At 33.2% G+C, this 16849-nt stretch overlaps 1 protein-coding gene across 2 annotated transcripts in view; it reads right to left on the reverse strand.

Annotated features, from left to right (window-relative positions):
• Positions 1-3954: 3954 nt before the first annotated feature.
• The window catches only part of RBM46 (RNA binding motif protein 46), a 35847-nt gene continuing 22952 nt past the window's right edge, over positions 3955-16849 (reverse strand). Inside the window, exon 4 of one of the 2 annotated variants that reach the window (XM_035023204.1) lies at positions 3955-4185. In XM_035023204.1, the coding sequence (XP_034879095.1) occupies positions 3986-4185 (200 nt within the window). In that variant the 3' untranslated portion in view covers positions 3955-3985. Of the gene's footprint in view, positions 4186-12597; positions 12654-16849 lie in introns of those variants that run through there. The other variant, XM_035023205.1, reaches the window with a different exon arrangement.

Below are 16849 nucleotides of genomic sequence, written 5' to 3' on the forward strand. Positions count from 1 at the left end.
GATAGATAGATAGATAGATAGATAGATAGATAGATAGATAGATAGATAATCACACTGTGTCTGGAGTAAAGGGAAATTTTAAAGTGTGATCTTATCTGCTTTCTCATAATCACTTAATTTTTTGTATAGTCTTGCACTGGTTGGTGTGCAAATATAAGCACAAGTCTTCTTCCTCTTATTCCGAAATACAGCATATTACACACATACTTCTGAACCTTGCTCTTTTTCACTTAAAATTATCTCTTTCTATATAGGAATAAAGAGTGTCTCTTTTTGTACTTCTTAATATGCACCAATAAATGTATTATTTTAATCAGTCCCCTAATGATGGGCATTTGGGCTATAAAAAATGTTTCAATGAATCACCAAAATATATCATTTTGCACACACATGCAAGTATATTCCAGAATTAGGATTGCAGGGTCAAAAGATTGAAGTATTTGTAATTTTTGACAATAGCTGCCAAATTGCTCTTTGTGTGAATTATACCAATTTATAATCCCAGCGGTAATATATGAGAATGCTTGTTTCTTTAAAATCTTACCAAAACTTTATCAAACCTTTGAATTTCTTCAAATCTGAACTTTTAGTTTGCACTTCTGAGATAAGGCATCTTTTTACACATTTAAGGGCCATCTGTTATCTGCCTATTTTATCCATTTTTCTCTTGAGTGGATGGTATTTCTTTTAAAGATTTTTATTTAAGAGAGAGAGAGAGTGAGCATAAGTGGAGGGAGAGGGACAAGCAGACTCTGAGCACACAGCCTAACATGGGGCTAGACCCCACAACCTTGAGCTCATGACCTGAGCAGAAATCAAGAGTCAGATGCTTACTGACTAAGCCACCTAGATGCCCCCTGAGTGGATGGTCTTTTACTGATATTTTAAAATATTAGAGATTAGCCCTTTGTAAAAATAACTTGCGATTCTTGTTCAAGTTTATCATTTGTCTTTTGACATATGGTATTTTCTTGCCATGCACACTTTTCTTTTCAAATTGGACTTAACCCATAATGGCTAACAATAATGGCTAACAATCTATAATGGCTACAAGATTTTAAGTCATAGTTAGAGAACTCTTTCCCACTGTAACACTATAAAAGAACTAAACTAGAGAAATAAAGGTAAGCTTTCTGCATAGCCTTCTGATCTGTTTACAAGGGGTTTTATGCAAAATAGATCATCACGGGGACGCCTAGGTGGCTCAGTTGGTTAAGCATCTGCCTTCGGCTCAGGTCATGATCCCAGGGTCCTGGGATCGAGTCCCGCATCGGGCCCCATGCTCCGCAGGGAGCCTCCTTCTCCCTCTGCTTCTCTCTGTCTCTCATGAATAAATAAAATCTTTAAAAAAAATAGATCATCACTACATAATAGGACCTACTCCACATCTCAGCCATGGTCTCTTGCACAAAGCTGCAGAGAGAATTTGATAAAGGACTGTCTTAAGAATTGTTTCCTTGACCAATGAGCTATATCAAATAGCTAAGAGGCTTATCCATAATAGTTTTGTGATGAACTAACTAGGGAAGCCCGTATTTGAATCAAAGGCCTTATACAGCCTGTAAGGACTAAAGCATCAAGTAATTACCAGCTGTGTTCACAAGCCAAATGAAATTTCATGTGCAGTATGAACAAAATTAATTGCTCATTTATAATATATAAAGGGACAGTGTTTGACATGAATGTACTGATTTCTAGATTTCTGCTTGAAGGGAGAAGAGATGAAACACTGGTACAAATAAATGAATAGTGTATAATTTATATAGTTATATCCAAATAACATCAGCTACCATTTGAGTGCCTTCTACTTGCCAGGTATTTTTAACATACCATTTTACAGATGGAAAAGTATGGCCCTGACAGATCAAAAACTGTCTTTAAGTTCAAAGAACTGTTACTTGGCAGAAGTGGTAATCCAATATGATAGCCAAAGCTTACATATTTTCCATATTACTATGGATCTCCAAATACACTGTGTGGCTGGTAAGCTCTCTCAATTGTTTGTGGCTTTGTTTTTTAATGAAAAATGCTATGTGGGAACTTGTAATTATGATTATTTGGGCCATTACATTCCTATGAAAAACTATATTAATGTGTTTTCTTTTGGTTTGGAATCTGAGTCACCTCCATATCCAAAGGGTATTAGCACAGTAGTGACTACTAAACACTATGTGTTTGCCAAAGGAGTGACATGAACCTGTAAATCATGGTAATTAAACTGCAAGATCTACACAATCTATGTCAGGAAAAAAAATTAATTTTGGTTAAGTATAGTATCTATGCTCATTTAAATTAGAAAATCTAAGGCAGTAACCTGGAAAGTTAAGTACTGCATATGGTTAAATGGAATGATCATTCTAGAGGGTGAAAAAAAATGAGACTACAGTTGACCCGTGAACAACAAACACAGAGGCTGGGGGTACCAACTCCCCCCCCCCCGGCACCAACCCCCACATAGTCAAAAATCCACATATAACCTTAGACTCCCCCAAAACTTAACTACTAAGAGTCTGTTGATCTGAAGCCTTACCAGTGACATAAACAGTCTATTAACACATATTTTGTATGCTATATGTATTATATACTGTATTCTTACAATAAAGCTAGAGAAAAGAATATGTTTATTAAGAAAATCATAAGGAAAATAGATTTACACTACTGAACAGTATAAAAAAATCCTTGTATAAATGAATCCGCCCAGTTCAAACCTGTGTTGTTCAAGGGTCAACTGTAATTTATTCTCCATACAACTTCTGCTAGAAACTTAAGCTAGAAGAAATATTTGCAACCATTTCATATTCTACGTATGCAAATCCCATGTCCTATTATGCTGCTACATAATGAGTTAATCAACAAAGTTAACATCTGGTATCTAAGAGTGGAAAAATTTTTGTCCCTGATTATCAATTATGTAAACCATCATTAGAAATTCATCATAAATGTACATTACCAAACCATTAACAGTCAAAATGGCTGGATTCACTAAGTATTCATAAATAAAAGAAGGAAATTTCACTGGCTTCATCAACAAAGTATTTCTATTGGCTCCTGAAAAGGATTTTGGTTACTATGTTTCACAAAACTAACAATTCTTTGTCTGCAGTATGCTTTGCTTTGGTCCCATGGACCATGACCAGAGGACCATGGCCTCTGAAGAGGTCAAGGTGACTGTGAGAGCTAACATTTTTGTGCATACTAATAAACAAAAATAAAACACATGCATATTAGAAGCATCACATATTTAATGTCAAAGAATTTGAATTCAAGTACAAAAATTAAACAACACATGATTTCAACATTAAAAAACCAGAACACTTATTATTCAAACAACTATACAATGAATATCAAAAACACAAAAGCACAACTATAAAAACCTGAAATACATTAACAGCAAAATTAAAATTTATTTCTATAACAAATAATTAACTAAAATATTTATAGTTATTTTCAAGGACCACAATGGTAGACTGCTTTTCCTTTAGTACTGCATAAAATTTGTATCTTAATCTTTTTGCCCTTCATTTCTTTATACATAATAGTTAGATGCTTCGGGTTATGTAACTGTTATAATCTCTAATACAGATAAGTGATCCTTGGTAATCAAATCTAGTATAACGATCGTCTGCAAGTGCTTAAATATTTGTGAAATGCTATTTGGCAAAGTTATTATGCAAAAATTTAACATAAACTATTGGGTTCTACTGCCCTCTCAGGAATTAGAAGTATTTAAGATCCCAAAAGTTTAAAAAGAGTAGTTTGCTATACCTTTATCAAGAGAAACCACTGAATAACTTTTTAAACTTAGCATTTTTACAAGTTCTACAACTGTAGGTTCTTCTGAATTATGGTTGATGTTTACTATGTTGAAATAAATATATATTTATCATTTTAAAACTAAATGTGCAAACCGATTCTAAAATAAAACAGTATTTTAATTTGCATGCTTTACAAAGAAACTTGCATACTCATGTTTACAATATCTTCTTCAGAAGAATGAGGCCTGATTGGAGATATATAGTCGCTGTCCAACATGGCTGCCATTAGCAAGTGATATTGTTGGTGACAAGGGATAGCTTGGATAAGAATAAGGCCTTGAAGTGTAAGGAAGCACGCTGGGAGTCCCAGAAGAGAGAGTAGTACTAACAGGGAAAAGACTATTTATTGAGCTGCGACGGAAATTGTAGTCTGTAAATAAATACATGAACAATTATGCTGCACATCTTTATGGATACAAATTTAATTCAAAGAGACAAAGCATTAAAACTATAATCACAGTTTAACATAATGTTCTAACATTCAAAATCCTGCTAATATTATCTCGCTGGTAAAGACTATTTCAACATTCACAGCATTGCAAATCCTGATAATTTTATCAGTCAGTCCTGTTCCTTTCACTGACACAACATTTCAGAGATCTTACTAGAATGCATTCTTGGATATCTTTTACTTGCATATCTATTAACTGTTTTGTGTGTTTTTGATCACAGAAAAAAGAGAACCTCTGATTTCTCTTGTTCCACAATGCAGCTCCTTTTAAATTTGGTTCTGATGCTAAGGCGTAGTCCATGAAAAAAAGATAAAAAACAGCAAATTCATATTTGCTTATTTTTTTTAACTGTATTAGGCATTAAACCAGCAGAAACATCCTCCCCTGGACTGCAAAAACATTTGGTGTAAACTAACTGTCCAATATTTCATTATTTAATTATTTAATTTAACATCTGTATAACTCAATACACCAATTTAACATTAGTGTTCCTATTTGTACCATAAAACAGTAAAATGAATCATGTTTATAAAATAAACTTCAAGAAACCATTATCAACTTACAATATAGAAAAATCCAAAAATTAAAACCAAATTATTTTTTTAAAAACCAGTTATATTCGTATTACTATTTCACAATAAACATTCATCTTATGCACCAATAATTTCCTGCTTCATTAATTGTAATGTTTATATGTGTGTATGAATATTAAAGACCAAATTTGTAAATCCTGTACTTTCCAAAAACTCAACTATGTTCTTTAGGGCAGAATAAGCCAAGGGTCTAACAATGACTATAAAATGACTATTTATAAAAGTTATGGTGTTTTTAGGAATGGAAGAAAAGGAATTAGGTAATCTAATGTACAAGTCAAGTTTTTTCTATATTTTCCTGGTTTTATAGATGAGGCCTAAAACATATGAGCATTAACTTAATGTTGTCATGGGACTTAATATTTAGCCAACAGGAATGAGATCAACTGCAGGAGAATAAGCTCAAGCAACATCAGTAAGGACCTAGTTAAGAAAAAAAATGGAAAAAATAAAAATCAGTTAAATATAGGTTTAATTTCTAGCACTGCAAAACTCTAACTTGATTAATTCTATAATCTTTTTATTTTTATTAATGGTACCATAAAATCAATAAAAGCAGTCTGTTCCAAGAAGACAAATACATTTAAGATATCCAGTTCAAAATATTTTCAGTATTTTGAAATTGGATAAGGAATTACTTTGATACCATTTGCTTTTCTAATATCCAAAGTAGGATAAATAGATTATCACAGAATTGTTTTTCTTTTTTTTTTTAAGATTTTATTTATTTATTTATTTGAGAGAGAGAGCACATGAGAGGGGGGAAGGGTCAGAGGGAGAAGCAGACTCCCCGCCGAGCAGGGAGCCCGACGCGGGACTCGATCCAGGGACTCCAGGATCATGACCTGAGCCGAAGGCAGTTGCTTAACCAACTGAGCCACCCAGGCGCCTGAATTGTTTTTCTTCTCTTAAAGGATCCACTATGCCTAAAGGGTATGGTATTTAGTATTAACAGAAACCTTAGTGCTCCTATAATTCAAATTAATTGCTTAAAAAAAAAGTTCTGATTCTCTCCTCTTAAAGAATATTACACAAATACAGTCAATTCCTTATTAGACATGTATCTATGATACAACTAGCTCTTTCAATTTTTAACAATGTGGTCATAGACTATATGATTCAGAGGAGCAGATCTTTAGTTACACTTCTGTAGGTGGGGAAAATGTAGTTTTCAGAGAAATCACTTTCATTTTGGGTTTATAACCATGTGACAGTTAATGCAGCCTATTCACTGAAATGTAGATAAAAGAGATATATATCTTCAGGGAATGATTTCACAAAGAAGATAGCCAGACAATTGGCTACTGGCATAGTACTTAGGTCTGAAAATGGGCATTTTAAATAGTCTCCTACTGTAAACCTTTAATTTAAAAATACACTAATCAACTGTCGTCTTCTCACATTTCTAAGGAAACTAAATTAAAATACAAAATTAAAAGTTGACTTTGATGACCTCATTCACACAGGATAAATCAAGAGAAAACAATTTCCCCCTAGTACTACAAAGGTTAGGAAATGAAAAGCTTCAATGTTCATAAGACTTTACAAGCATTTCAAAAATAAATTTTATTATAAGAATCTAAATATGTTCAGAAAAAATCTGGGTAATTAGAAAATATAATACATATCAAACTTAAGATAGTAATTACTGGCATAAACCTAGATGAATCATGTTTTCCTTAGATCTAACACATATCACAGAAAATAAAAATCAGAAAGCATCACTGATTTTTATGAAATAAATGAGTAAGTGAGTCAGAATTCCTAGCATATACTTACTTGCCCACCCCTGGTTTTTCTTCCCAATGAATATCCTTAGCTCTTCAATCCCACTGTTTCTGTGTCAGACTTGGATCTGTCCTCCCCTTTCCCCTTCTTAAGGGAATGATAGAGCCAATTTCAGAATTTAAGTTTTACACTGATAATTATTCAACTGTCTTAATACTTTTTAAACTGAGGTAAAATTTACATACAGTGAAATGCGTATGTCCTATGTGTTCATTTCAATGAGTTCTGATAACTCTATAAGCCTATGCAACCAACACCTAAAACAAGATAGAAAACATATCCATCAATCCAGAAGAAGCTCCTTGTGCTCCTTTCCAGTTAATAGCCCTTCTGTTGGAGGCAACCACTTTCTGATTTCTCACTATAGCTTAGATTTGTCTGTTCTGGGACTCCATATAAAATGAATTTTTTAAGAAATTTTAATCCTAGCTTCTTTCTCTCAATATAATTTCTAAGACTCATTATGTTGTGTATGTCAGTTTACTCCTTTTTATTGTTCAGCAGTATTCTGTTGTATGTATACACTGTAACATTTTTTTATCCATTTACCTGTTGACAGATAAATGTGTTAGTTGTTTCTAACTTTTGACTATTATGAATAAAGCTGTTACGAATATTCTTATACAAGTCTTTTTTTGTTTTGATATCTTTTCATTTCTTTTGGGTAAATAACTAGGAGTGAAACTGCTGGGTCATAGGGCAGACAGATACTGCTCAACAGTTCCCCAGTGTGACCATCCTACATCCACACCAGTAAACTATCAGAGTTCTGGCTGTTGCACATCCTCACCAACATTCGGTATTGCCAGTGTTTTGAATCATACCTATTCCAGTGATGTGAAATGGTATTTCATCTTGGTTTTAATTTGGATTTCTCTCATGATTAATAATGTGTTTAGTCGCCCATGTGAACATGTTCTTTAGTAAAGTATGTATTCAAGCCTTTTGCTCATTTTTATTGGTTTTACTTTTTATTGTTGATATTAATAAAATTTTTAACTAATCAAATTCTCTAATTCAAAATCATAAACCAGGGATAGGTTGGTCCTCATAAGTCTCTAATTCCAACCACCTCTTTCACTAAAGAATGACACAGACAAAAGATGGTTGATTAAGTGACTGCTGGATACTCTTACAGTTAAATGAAGAAAAATGAATTAAAAATTAGGTCTCCTAATTCCTAGGAAAGTATTATTTCTACTTGACCAAGCTTTTGCACTCTGGCAATCTTCTCAAAACTGGGATGAGGAAAGTGTCTCAAGACGTTGCTACAGATAGAGAGTAGAAATACAATAGATGGTGCTCTAAGCTATCTGGCTGCTGCTTGCACCTACCCACCCCCACATTTTCCATTTCGACCCACACAGCTCTGCATTCCCGTTTTATACGTTCAATATTATCTAAGAATGCCACTTGAAGAAAAGCCCTTTTGTAAAAAAAAAAAAAAAATACTACTAATAATAAAACGACTTGCTCTAATGTAATGATTAGAGATAGCATTTTGATCAAATCGTATAGAATTTCATATTTATAACATGAATGAAAACATACAAACATTTTCAGAGAATAACTTTGGTCTATACAGCAAATAGGCTTAACCTTAAGTGCCAATTCTCATCAAGCAGTAATGGCTCAAAGGACCCCAGATTCCCAAGGATTCAGAAGCTGTGGCTAGGACGAGCAGAGTAACTGTTGGGCCACTGACCTGGGAGTGAGGGCAGAGACTGGCAGCACATTCACCACCTGTTTGTCAGTCCCACTTTTGTAAGTGATAATTCGGTCTACTACCTTTCTCTGTCTGACACAAGAGATAAACACCACCAGGATGCTCCTCGGTGAACATCTAAGCAATGGATATACACTGCTTTACTCCATTTGTGTCTCATTTGTTTGTTTCTAATTCTCCTACACATCTTGGTCAAAAACCATGGATTCTCAAACTGCTTTTCTGCTTCATGTGAAGAGGGAGGAAACCCTTAATGGAGACTTTAAATTGAATTCAAAGTGTCTTCTTATGCTTATTTTGGTATCTTTTTCTTCTGGTTTGTTTCTGACAGTACTTATTAATTTTCCATTAATAAGTACATTCCTCATAATTCTTGTTAACTATTTTTTTTCTTCTCCTTAACTATTTCAGCTCTACCTTCACGTCCTCTCCCTCTTTTTGATGTACGCTTAAGTGTACAATTCGTGGTTTTTAATAGATGCACAAAGTTGTGCAACCAGTACCACTATCCAGAACATTTTCATCACCCTAAACAGAAACTCTGTACCTATTAGCAGTCACTCCCCTCCCTCTCCCCCAGGTCCAGCAACCACTAATTTTTCTGTTTCTATTGATTTGCCTGTTCTGGATTTTTGATATAAATGGAATCATACAATTTATGTTGTCTTTTTTAACTAGTTCCTTAGCATTTGTTTTCAAGGTTTACCCATGTTGTAGTATATATCAGAACTTCATTCCTCTTTAGATCCCTTGCGTGAAAACACCACATTTTGTTTATACACTCATCAGTCAATGGACATTTAGGTTGTTTCTACCTGTTGGCTGTTAGGAATAATGCTGCTAAGGAGTACTGTGTACAAAATTTCATGTGGACATATGCTTCCAATTCTCTGGAGTAAATACCTAGAAATTGACATGCTGGGTCATAAGGTAGTTTTATGTTTAACTTTTTGAGGCGACTATAAGACAGCTATACTGTTTTCCCCTCCCAAAAGCAGTGTATAAGAATGAAGCCCCTGATATTCTCATCTATGAAATACATTTCCCATACCTGTAATACATATTCCATACCTTTAATACATATGTTAAGTACTTCTTTAGATTTCTATAGGATCTTTATTAAAATTTTTGAAAAAATATCATTTCGCCATTTTATTATTTCAATTTCTAACATTCAAACAGGCCACAACTGAAATAACTCAGTAACTTTCTTTCACTGAACTCCATCTGCCAAAGTGTTAACACTTGTTAACACAGCATTGTATACACATAGAACATAAAACATGGCTGGGTTCAAAGAGAGATTTAAAAAATCTATATTATAAATGACATTTATCATTTATTTTATACTTTCCATACTAGTATTGTCAAGAACTAACGGTAAAGCAGAGGAAGGAATTTTCAAAATCGCTAATTATTAAACAACTCATAACCTATGACATATTTAAAATCATTAATTAGAAATTTTTAAGTGATATTTTTGGCTACAACAAATTAGTTATTATCAAATTTACTGGCATTTTTATCTCCTTTACTTTCCCTATTACAAAATTAAATTAAATTTTGACCAAAACAAGGTATTTTTACCCTCTACTTAATTTTTGCTATAGGCAACTGATAGCAAAGAGCAAGAAGTAGACATGAAATGACCAATGTTTTCTTCTTAAGACTAGGCTCAGAGAGTAGCTTAGGTCAGTTTTTCTGTTTTAAGATGATTTTTAGGAGGTATGTTAATCTTAGTAATGGTGGCTTGGATAAGAATGAAAGTTATTATCTCTAACTCCTTTTTTATAAAGTTCTAGTTGGTTAGTTCTCTGTTTTTACTAGAGTAATTGTATTTTTTAGATTCAGTTTTGGGGAAAAAATCATCTGCTTTTGTTTTTAATTAAAGTATTTTCTAAATTTACAATATATTTTCTATATAACTTTGAAAGAGTGATTTGAGTTTCAAATTCTTACTGTGAAACTTTGACAGTATATAACAATTTTCATAAATGTAATTGTCAGATACCTGTACTTTTATTTTTAAGAATTTACTACTGTTTCATTCTAAGTTATCTAAAGATTGTAATTTAAGCTTTCAAAAACAAAGGTTTGAAAGTCTAGGAAAAGCAATCTATAGTAATAGCAATCAGATCGGTGGTTGCCTGGAAAAGAAGAGAGAAGGAGGAACAGGTTACTGCAGAGGTGACAGAAATATTTGTTTTCTTGATTGTGGTATCATTTCACAGATGTATATATAAACCCAACTGACCAAAGTGTACACTTGAAGTGTGTACTTTATTGTATTTCAATTATACTTCAATAAGGTTATAAACAAAACCCAAGTGTTTGAGGGGCGCCTGGGTGGCTCAGTCGGTTAAGCGTCTGCCTTCGGCTCAGGTCATGATCCCAGAGTCCTGGGATAGAGCCCTGCATTGGGCTCCCTGCTCGGCGGGAAGCCTGCTTCTCCCTCCAACCCTCCCCTGCTTGTGTTCCCTCTCTTGCTATCTCTGTCAAATAAATAAATAAATAAACAAACAAACAAACAAACAAACAAACCCAAGTGTTTGTTAGTTTCAGTGTTTCCAAACCTATATCCCCGTACGATTCAAGTACCTCAAAACAAGAATTCCTTAGCCAAATAAAATCTTGAAAAAAATCTAGTAAAACCGGATTGAACACTTACACAGGTTGCTACTACAATGATTTTCAATATGCTAATAAGCATTATGATTTTTCCTAGGGCAGTATATAGTACACAACTTTTCCCAAACTCGTTTGACCTAAGGAACAGTTATTTCACTGACAAACTTTGCAAATCACTTTGGGAAGAATTTTAATGGGGCTAATATGTAATAGGGAAACATTAAAAACAAAACAGAAATATTCTTGAACTATGTTAAACACAGTGATTACAAATTCAAGTGCCCTCAGAGGCTAAGATGTAACAAACAAATGAAAAAAGAACTCAAAGAGGACCAAATGTAAAACAGGTGTCTAGCTATTTGTACTGAAATTAAATCTAGTTGCTTTCCTTTCAAAAAAACAAAGAGACCAAACAGACCATATCTAGAGCTTCCAGTTTGCTACCGTTGTTTAATAGATTATGTCAAATTCCTTTTAAAGATAGTTTCTAAACCATTTGGAAGAGATTAATAGAAAGGCAACCTATAAGAGAGGAAAATTACGATCTGAGTCCTACAGTTTATCTAAGCTTCAGTATGACTCAAAAATTGCAGCTCATTAGAAAAATTATCTGGGCAAAAGTGAAGAGAAGATAAAGGTCTTAGGAAAGATAGCAACTCTTTCAAGTTTCATTTCTATCAGTAAAATTAGTCCTCATAATTCAAAATTTGAACTATAGAATCTTATAAGAAAAGGTATTTCTGAGAATAGCATCATATTCGAATTTTTATGTTAAGATCTACAAAATAAAGTTATAAGCCTCAAGCATAATAAATACATTTCCTTGTATCTGAAGTATGAGTTCTATTAATGAGTTAATATTTATTGAGTACTTATTAAGTGCCAAAAATAACTATACAACATCAGCACTACTTAATCCTTATAAAAGCCTTACAAAACAAATAGTATTATTTTCCTCTTTAACAACAAGGAAATTGAGGCACAGAAAGATGAAGTTTTAGCTTCCTTAAGAATACAGAACTAAAACATGGATTCTACCCAGGGAACCACAACATTTCTTTTTGCCTCAACACGTGAAAAGGAATTTGAATGAAAGTAATCTTTATTCAAACTATAAACTACCTTTAACATTCTACTAAAACTTATCCTCTCAGTACCACGTTGGAAAAACTAGAGTGAATCCTGGTAAATAACTTTTATTCTAAATTGTATCAACAATAACTGTGGTTTTATTTGTTCAAAAAAACAGATAAGAAATTTTCAGATAAGCTTGAGAAATGCTGAATAATCTACATATAACACACTCACTCCAACATCTACATTAAAATACTGTTTGCCATCTGCAGTGGTTCACAACATACACTAGTATGTTATAAGCTTTGAGAAGAACCTGAAATATGGAAACCAGTTTAATTTTTTAGAACTTTGCTTAATGAATCTATGATTAACAAAGCTATTATAATCAAATATTTCACAAGCTTCTTTAGACAATTTTAAATATTTCTTCTTATAACCATAAGAAGAATAATTTATAACTGGCTTTCTGAAAACTAAATATATCACTTAATATTCCTAAAAGACTTTTTCTTACCTGTTTATTTTCTCCAAATTCTTCTACATAGGTCCAGGCTGAAGAGATTGTGTTCCCTGTCTGTAAGCAGTGAAGACAGAAAAGAATTGAGTCTTTAGATTGATGTTATCCCTAATCTTGGAAGTGCATGGAATCCTTGATAACTTTAAAAACCTTCTGATCAGTAAATAGGAAAATAAACTTAAAGAACAAAAGAAACAAGTGACAAATAATTATCATTTCTGAATCTCGGCAAAGATGAACAAAGAGAACAGTACTTTGATATATGAATGAAAAGTATGAGTTAATACATAATCAAAAAAAAAATCTTTCTATACCAATTAAGTCCTTATTAGTTGGTTTCTCCAAGAAGTACTAATAAAATAAAGGACTTTAAAAACAAATAAGATTGCCCAATTTCTGATAAGCAGACAGCCCAAAGAATCTAAACAAATTTGAAAAATATCAAATATCCTTTCCTTCTGTCTGTCATAAAAAGAGATAGATGGCCAAAATAATACTAAGCTTAAAAAAACATGTTGCTTATTAACAGCTAAACTTTATCTACTTGAAACCTAATATAACCATATATAGTACAACTTTGGACATCCATACATTTTAGTGGTTATCTTTATATCCCTTAAAGCTTTCTGGTAGGGATGTACATCCAACCCTATGCTAAGATATTGTGCAAAAAAGTATGAACAAATGAAAATGTTTGATGATCCACATAGAACTACAGATTTTTAAATAGCCATCTTAAAGATTTTAACTCAGTAGAAAAAACAGTCACAATATTTTCTTGATATGTACATAATGAAATTAGGTAACCTCAATCAACCCTCCTGGTGAGAATTAGAAAATGCAGGTAATTATTAAAAAGCAAAAGTACTTATCAAAAAGCACTGAGAAGGACCAAGGAAGACAGTGAAGAATTACAGCACCATGATCTCGGATAAGAAGGAAACCCAAAATAGTTTTCACATCTTTTGGAGGTGTGTTTCCCCTAGGACTGACCAATTCTGAACAGGGATCTGACAGTCAACGGAAGATAACAAGAGACAAATTTCTGAGGATAAAAGGACAAAATCAGAACTGAGGAGCTAGTGATAAGGCATGCCTGGAACCTGAATAAAACTGAACTAGAAGTAGACCAACTTTAAAAGAGACTAAATTCAACTTTAATTCTTACCAATCCCTGCCTGGATTAATAAGGCAATCTGTGATTGCCAGTCCCTTGGCCATCTTTCTGAAGCAAAATAAATCTTCCCTGAAATAAACATAACAGCATACTAGCTTTCAAACTGTCCCTATATTTTTCATAGACAATATCTGACATTCAATAAAAAATAACCAGTCATACAAAGATAAAACAATGTGACCTAAAACCAACAGAAACAACAGTCAACAGTAACTGATCTACAGGGAACTTAGATAAAGTTTTCAGAACTGGATATTAAAATAACTATGCCTAATATGCTCAAAGAAATAAAAGACTAAAATTTTTTAAGGAAAAATATAAATCATAAAAGAGTCAAATGCAATTCTAGAACTAAGAAATAAATCCAAATAAATGGTTTTATCAGCATGTTAGACACAGATTAAAAAAAAAAAAAAAAAAATGAACCAGACAAAAGGCCTGAAGAAAATACACAGACTAAACATATAAAAAAGTGGAAAATGCTGGGGCGCCTGGGTGGCTCAGATGGTTAAGTGTCTGCCTTCAGCTCAGGTCATGGTCCCAGGGTCCTGGGATCGAGCCCCACATCCAGCTCCCTGCTTAGCGGGAAGCCTGCTTCTCCCTCTCCCACTCCCCCTACTTGTGTTCCCTCTCTCACTGTGTATCTCTCTGTCAAATAAATAAATAAGATCTTAAAAAAAAAAGTGGAAAATGCAGAAAGAACATAATAGATACATGGAATATAGTAAAGAGGTCTAACATAGGTGTAACTGGAGTACCATATAAAAAGGAAGAAAAAAATGAGACAAAAGCAGTATTTGAAAACAGAATAACTTAGAACTTTCTACAACAAGTGAATAACATTGATCCACAGATTTTAGAAGTGGTGAAAAGTCTCAATTAACATAAAAAAAACAAGAAAATAGTATGTAAGCCCATCATAGTGACACTCCCAACAATCACAGATAATGAGAAAACATTAAAACTCCCTACAGGGGTGATGAGAATTTATGTTCAAAGGAACAATAAGTAAATTACAGCTGACTTCTTGGCAGAAACAATGGAAACCAGAAGACAGTGAGTGGAATTATAACTTCAAAGGACTGAAGGAAAATAACTGCTGATCTAAATATATATATCCTTTCAAAAGGCGGGTGAATCAAAGACATATTCAGGTAAACAAAACTGAAGTAATCTGTCATAAGCATATCCACACCAAAGGAAATACAAATGAATGTTCTTTGGGCAGAATATAATCATAGTGGAAACTTGGAGATGTAACAGGAAATGAAGAGCAAAGGAAATGGTAAATATGTAAATGGTAAATGAATACAAATGTATATGAACAAAAAACTATTATAATTAGGTATGTGGGGGTTAAAATATACAAGTTTAAAACTTTGGAAATACCAGGGTGTAACTGGGTGGCTCAGCCAGTTAAGTGTCCGACTCTTGATCTCAGCTCAGGTCTCGATCTCAGGGTCATGAGTTCAAGCCTTGCATTGGGCTCCATGCTGGGTGTGGAGCCTACTTATAAAAAAAAAAGATAAAACATATGGTAATACCAAGACACTATGGAAATTGGAAGAAATAAAGTGTACAAAGGTTCTTACACTGTTTAGAAATGTGATAAAAGCATTAATATTAGACTTCAATAAGTTAAGAATGAAAGTTGGAGTCTACAAGGTAATCACTAAAAGAATAGTAAAGATTCTACAGCTAATACAGCTAAAAGAAGAGAAAGGGACCAAGTAATCATCTCTCTAAAGGTCAGAAAAGAGAACAGGGCAAAAGAACAAGGAATGGAAAGCAAATGGCAAGATGAGAGATTCTAAGCAAATCAATAAGTACATTAAATCAAGCTGACCAAACACTCAAAGAACAGACTTTCAGCAAAAACAACAGCAACAAGAACAACAACAACAGAACCTAACTATATATTGGTCTCATCTTATGGCTAAGATATAGGAAAAGTAAAAGTTACAAAGTGGAAAAATATATAATATGCAAACTAACCAAAAGACAGTTTATAAGCCAATGTTAACATCAGAGGAAGTACAGTACACTTTAAGGCAAGAATGCATGATAGAGCTAGAATGACAGTATAATGATAAAAGGTACACTTCACCAGAAAAATATAACAATTCTAGATTTCTATGCACCTAATATATAACCTCAAAATATAAAAAGCAAAAACTGACAGAACCAAAGGAGAAATAAAAATAGACCCATAATCACAGTGGGTGGTTTTTATAACCCTCTCTCAATTACAGAATGAGCAGACAAAAAAATCATGAAACAAAAACAAATTTAAATATGACTAACAAACTTGACCTAACTGAATTGTGTGCCCCAAAAAGATATGCTGAAGTCCCAAATGCTCACACCTCTGAATGTGACCTTATTCAGAAACAGAGCCATTGCAAATGTAATTAGTTAAGATGAGGTCATAGTGGAGTATGATAGAGCCTTAATCTAATATGATTGGTATCCCTACAGGAGTAGAGAAAACAGAAAGGAAACTGCCTTGTGAAGACAAAGACACACAGAGAAGACAATATTACAACAGAGGAAGTGACTAGAGTTATGTATCTGTAAGCCAACAACTCGAGGACTGCTGACAACAGAAGCTAAAATAGGCAAGGAAATTCTCTCCTACTGGCTTGAACGGGAACATGGCCCTGCCAACACCTCGATTTTTGACTTAATTTAGTCTTCAGAATTGTGGGCGAATAAATTTCTGTTGCTTAAGTCACTCAGATTGTGGTACTTTGCCACAGCGACCCTCGTAAATACACCGCCATTAACAACTGCAAACACATTCTTTTTAAGCAGGCATGGAATATGTACATTAATTGGTTGATAAAAATCAAAAGGACTGAAATCATACTTTCTGATCATAATAAAAAATATATATAAGTAACTACAAAAATTCCCATATGTTTAGAATTTAGAATTTCTCGTGTTCAAGAAGAAATTAAAACAAAATATTTTGAAATAAATTATAAAAATAAAACACAGCAAAACATAAGTGTTGCAGCTATAACCATACTTCAGGAGGGAAATTTGTAGCCTGAATATGCATTATTATAGTAAA

Source organism: Mirounga leonina, unplaced genomic scaffold (genome assembly GCF_011800145.1).
Source record: "Mirounga leonina isolate KUSES-001 unplaced genomic scaffold, KU_Mleo_1.0 Mir_176, whole genome shotgun sequence".
NCBI classification, from domain to species: Eukaryota; Metazoa; Chordata; class Mammalia; order Carnivora; family Phocidae; genus Mirounga; species Mirounga leonina.